This window comes from Cyprinodon tularosa, unplaced genomic scaffold (genome assembly GCF_016077235.1).
Source record: "Cyprinodon tularosa strain WSP-4 unplaced genomic scaffold, ASM1607723v1 ctg94, whole genome shotgun sequence".
In the NCBI taxonomy this organism is placed as follows: Eukaryota; Metazoa; Chordata; class Actinopteri; order Cyprinodontiformes; family Cyprinodontidae; genus Cyprinodon; species Cyprinodon tularosa.
The window spans coordinates 1,554,762-1,560,761 of NW_024039718.1; the positions used below are offsets into that span (position 1 = coordinate 1,554,762).

Below are 6,000 nucleotides of genomic sequence, written 5' to 3' on the forward strand. Positions count from 1 at the left end.
TTTTCTATAGTTAAGAGAAAGTCTATATGAGGATAAAAAATCCTAGACATAAGTTTGGTCCTACAATGTGTGGTGCACGGCACATGGCAAGCACACCAACAACAACACATTTTACTCAGGAATAATCAGATCAGAAATCAAATAAAAAGCATTGAAATCAAGTGTGAGAACCAGCAAAATGAAGAGCATCAAATTCAAAAGGTCATAGTTAGAGCCTGAAACAATTAGACAAGAAACAATCAGATTAATCGATTAATTAATCATTGTCATCTAATTTAGTAATCGAATAATTGTAAACCAGAGTATACAGACTCCAAAACATAAATCAACCCACTTAAAGCAATAATTATACCAAATTGTAAATAAATATATAAACATTTTGCATTTAAGATTAAAAAAAAAAATTTTGTCTGTCAATATGCTCTATCCAGAACAAGTCAAGTGGAAAAGTTTTCAATTTAACCTGGATTAATATCATTAAAATTCTTCTTTACAGAACCTTTTGCTATCCAATTATTAATAGAAACAAATTATCTACAGATGAATCGATTTGCAAAGCAATGGTTAGTTGCAGCTCAAGTCATAGTACATGAGAAGGTCCCTTCAAATGTGTGAACTTAACACATCATGCGCTCTGTGCATACAGAGCACACAATTCTGAGTAACTTCTTGAAACCTCAAAGTTTAACATATGACAAACAGGAAGAAGATAATGAAATCATGTGTGGTTCTCCTGTGATATAAAATAAGACAAAAAAAACTGTTTGAATTATTCATTTGTTGAATCGATTAACTTCTTATTTCTGTTTTTAAAAGGATACATTTGCAGATTTCTATCATTAACTGCTGTATGAATTTAGCACTAATGGATTAGCATTGTTGGGATTGTAATTAAGCCTTGAAGTAGTAGATGATAGCTTATCTCCTACAGATTGCAGCACATCACAAATAAAGTAGGTAGCATGAATAGAACACAGCAAATTGGTGCTAAAGTTTATATATATATTAATTTGTTAGAATCATAAAAATAGCCTACACATTTCAAAAACGTTGCCTACTTTATTCATTATAAACTCAGATTAGATGTGTGTTGGAATCAATGTCCTTTTGCAACAAACACATTATTTCTGCCATCTGATCAAAACCATCCTCCTCAAAACAGGAACCACTAAGACTCAAAGCTGAAATAAAATTAAAGATCTTTGTTGCAGCTTTCACAGAGAAGCCATTTTGAATTCATGAAAATGAGTTTGCCATTAAAGGAAGAAGCAGTTAAACACTAGAGATATAACAATACAGATATGATACCTGGTGTATAAAAGAACCTGTTCACAAACTAAATAATGACTCAGAAATCCAAAGAAGTCAACAATGGCCTCAAACTGTAACGATGTGACTGACCAGCTGGAATTAACTTGTTCACTTAAAAAAGAGAAATACCTCTTATAAATAGGTTCAACAAAACATAATATGATTAAAACAAATCTAATAGTTCTGTTTGGAAAAGCTGGCAGATATGAATAACTAATATACATCAGTCTGTGTGTAATGCTATTGATTTTCTATGTGCTTTCAAACTGATTACTTCACAGTCACACTTTCATCAATGCATCCCTAACTCAATTCTCTAATGACCATCACAAGCCAGTATCACATGAAAGCAAAGGAATCTGAGAATGAAGTAGACACCAACTTTATTTGCTTTGCTCCTCTTTTCTTTCTGTACTCAAAATAGTAACCCTGCATCAACTTTTAAATTCTTGGACATGACCTAGGGCTTAGTAACTGCTGCAGCTATGAATCTGAGCTTGAGAAGTCTCCAAAGACAATCACATCATGACACATAAACTAAACTCAGAGCTATACATTTACTTGTCTGGATCTAAACAATTATTTTTACAGTTATTTGGGGTTTTATTACATTGTGGCATGCTGCAACAACAAATTATATTGTTTGTTTCTTTTATTTATGTGAAAACCAAAACACACTTATGTGTAGAATTGTGAGATGGAAGGAAATGTATGGATTTCTACATTCATTTAAAAATAAAACTTAAAAGTGTGACTATTGTGCAATTATCTTGCAACACAAGCTTTTTCTGCAATTTATTTGGGGTACATTTCCTGCTGCCTCTTTTGCCCCTTTTAGACATTTTTTTCTAAGATTCTGTTCTATCTAGCTTCATTAATTTATGCATTGTTTTTGAACCATCTATTCATCTAATTTTCCCACGTGAAGTAAAGCATCCCTACATCATTATTCTGCCATCACCGTGTTTCTCCATGGTGAATATATGACCTGGGTGATGGGGGTGAAAAGGCGAACTCTGGTCTCATCTGATCAGAGCATCTTCTTCAACATGTTAGCTGTGTTCCCTTCACAGAGGTCAGGTATTTATAGTGCATGACTAATAGTCGTCCTGAAAATCGAAATCTAGATGAAACATGTTTTCTTAAAATAAGTGCATTTGTTCTAGGAGTGAGAAGGTAAGTGAGACACTTTGCTAATGGAACAAGACAATTTACACTTAAAATAAGAAAACACAATTGCATTGTTTTATTTCAAGTGTAAGTTATCTAATTATCTTATTTTAAGAGTAAAATACTAATTACCGACGCAAATTAAGGGTAAATACACTTAATTGAAAGATTTTTTTTACTTATTTCTAGATCGTTTTTCCAGTGTGAGCAGTATTATATGCATACTTTTTCAGTTTTATACCATGTCTTTGCAAGTTTGCACTTCTGTCTTATTCTTTTCATTTCCAATTAACCAACAAACCTATGAGATTTTCACTGAGGAAATTTATTACACAAATTCGGACCATGCAAGCTAAAAATGTGACATTTGAAGTGAGTCACATTTTTTTGTGAGTATTAGACTAGGGGCATACAGTTATGCAGCACTTACAGGCTATCACATGAATCTTAGATCAATTCAAACCCTAGGTTTTACCTCACAAAATGTGCAAAAATACATTTTGCTCAGTCACTTTGCAAGACATTGTTCTACTTCAGAAAGAACTTCTAAGACAAAGCTGTCAGACTGATCTCACTTGGACACTTTCTGGAAGAAATACATCTGCATACTTTGGAAGTGCGTGAACTGAGTACCGCACATCTCCTTTAGTCTCTAAAAGCTGCATGCGCAAAGACGCACGGCTGCCAAACGCATTTTTTTTTCCACTTGTCACATTATTTCACGTGTCTGTCCTTCAAAATACTCCCTTCCAGTCGTTACTCACCAACAACTGCCACTCCTGTCAAAGTGAAAATCGGACTGAGTAGCAGCATCCTGGCGCACCACACGTCTCCTTTAAAGAGTCGTTGTTTATCCGACACAGATCCTTAAAAAAAAGCCAGAATCGTTTAAGCACTAATAAATGTCCATGAGATGGGTCCTGGTTTAGGTTCTAAGATTCAAAGCAGATAGAGGATGCTTCTTCCCTTCAAGCGTCCGCTCTCTTTAGCGGCTCTGATAATAAGGTGGGCGGGGTTTGAGCTGCGAGTTCTTCGCTCACAGGCGCATCTAACTTTGGTTGGTCTCTGGAGGGGAAGAAAAATATCAGACGCGCAATAAAATCTGGTGGAAAAAAAATCTAGTAGATAGATCTAAATGTTACGTAGGAGGATTAGGGCCACTGGAAAAAAAAAGTTAACTGATTTTTAAATTTTATTTCATTTTAATATAGGAAAAAAAGTCAGAATTATGACTTTAATCTAAGTACTCTGACCCTAATCTCAGAATTTTGACTCTAATCTCAGAATTCTGACTTTTTTCTCAGAATTCTGACTCTAATCACAGAATTCTGACAGCTAACAAACATGTTAGCATCAAACCATAGCCATGTCTGTTTTAGAGACTAGCTCTCTTCTGCTCTTCCATTAATGAAACAGCATCACCAGGGACCCTTCGGGCACGTAAAAAGTTGCCTAATTTCGTCATTTTTTACCAACGTGTTACTGTTCTTCGCAAACAACTCACATCTTTGTCAGTGAAGCTGAGTGCTCCCACATCTCTTCCTTCATAGTGCCCATCTACATTAAGATCCACAATTCGGAGATTAAAGTCAGAATTCGGAGATTAAAGTCAGAAATCTGAGATTAAAGTCAGAAAACTGAGAAGAAAGATAGAATTCTGAGATTAAAGTCAGAATTCTGACTGTTTTTCCCACATTAAACTGAAATCATATTTAAAAATAAATTTACCTTTTTATTTTTTCAGTGGCCCTAATCCTCTTCCGTAATATATAATAGAGGTCTAAAGGCAATTTTTGCTAGCCTTGGATTACAAAGCTGTGGCTGTTGTTAATGGCATATCAAAATGCTCTCTTTAATAAATAAAAAAACACTATTTCATGACTGGTGAACTAAAGTAAAACGTGGAAAGCTTGTAAGACAAGATGAGAAACAACACTGCTTTGAAAAGTTCCCTTGTGAAATGAATCAAATTGCTCTCTGGCATGCCACTCAGCGACCAGGGCAATTATTCCCCAGGGATCTACGCTCACTCACCAAATCTGTAATCCTGTTGAGATATAGGGTCACTCAACTGTAATACATCAAAAACCGGTCTAAACACTTAGCAGTTTAACTTGCAGTCGATTAAATATTTGTTGAATGTCTATGATACAACACTTCACCAGTCAACGGGTATGATGGCATCATTTTTTATGTTTGAAAAGGAACCTTGTGAGCCAGTGGACATTTTGGTGGGAACTGAAGGGGAATAAATTGATTTTCTGTTGGAAAGGGGCAATCTGAGAGGACTATGGAGAAGATGGTGAATTGGGAGGAGTGCTTTGAGCTGTAGGAAAATGTTAAATGGGTTGGAAATGTATTAGGGGCCAGTTAAATTTCAAATGATTCTCTGGAACCCACTAATGTGGCTTTGGGCCATGGGTTTTTAGATTCTGAAGTCTCTTCCTTCCAAGGAGGATGAGTTGGATGTAGAGAATGTCCCAATACAATGACTAATGAGCCAAAGACTAATGCATGCCACATTTGTCAGTATGTCTCTCTGTACCATTCTTTATTTGGTAAATCTAATTCCAATCTTTCACTTTGATATTTGCTGCATGACGCTACTTTGTAAAAAAAAAAACAACTTTGAAATATTTCACTGGAATTCTAGATGACCAATTTTAGAAGATATGTTAAAATGGACCACGGTTGAAGAGCTCTAGAACTAAGTACTAGCTGACATTTATTCCACAATTTGGGGCTTTAAGGAATCAAGAAGTGCTAAGAGCTGAAAGTAATATAGGGATGTATTAAACTCATGAAAGAGGGAACTTGATTCTTGAGACTGAGATTAAATGTAAATATATTTTCTTTCATGGTAAAAATTACACTTGCAGCACTTAGTTTCACTCTAGCATGCCTTGCCCAAAAATCTTACTGTTGCTACAGTATCAGTTAATATCAGTTAATAAAAAGATGAATAAAGCAAAATACAGGGAATTCTGGCAGAATACAAGTCATAGAATCAGTTTCCTACCTTTTGAATCAGTGGGTATAAAAGCTGTCCATATAGTCTGACTGAACATTTTATAGATAGATAGATAGATAGATAGATAGATAGATAGATAGATAGATAGATAGATAGATAGATAGATAGATAGATAGATAGATAGACAGACAGACAGACAGACAGACAGACAGACAGACAGACAGACAGACAGACAGACAGACAGACAGACAGACAGACAGACAGACAGATAGATAGATAGATAGATAGATAGATAGATAGATAGATAGAACCAACGAACGAACGTGCCAAACAACCTTGTCAGTATCTATGTACTTCTGTACCATTCTTTATTTGGTCTATTGCATAAAATCCTGTTAAATTACTTGTATCTTTAACAAGACTAACTGTGAAAAGTTGAAGGTGTGCAAATACTTTTGCAAGGTACTGTATTTTAATTGGTGTTTTCTTGAATGAGGAGAGATTCTTTATTATCTTTAAGAAAGCTTACAAGTTTTCCAAATATGTTG

At 34.9% G+C, this 6,000-nt stretch overlaps 1 protein-coding gene across 1 annotated transcript in view; it reads right to left on the reverse strand.

Annotated features, from left to right (window-relative positions):
* itga1 (integrin, alpha 1) overlaps positions 1 to 3,483 on the reverse strand; it is a 67,713-nt gene extending 64,230 nt beyond the window's left edge. Inside the window, exon 1 of the mRNA XM_038275049.1 lies at positions 3,246 to 3,483. Within this exon, the coding sequence (XP_038130977.1) occupies positions 3,246 to 3,294 (49 nt within the window). The 5' untranslated portion in view covers positions 3,295 to 3,483. The remainder of the gene's footprint in view (positions 1 to 3,245) is intronic.
* Between the last annotated feature and the right edge of the window lie 2,517 nt (positions 3,484 to 6,000).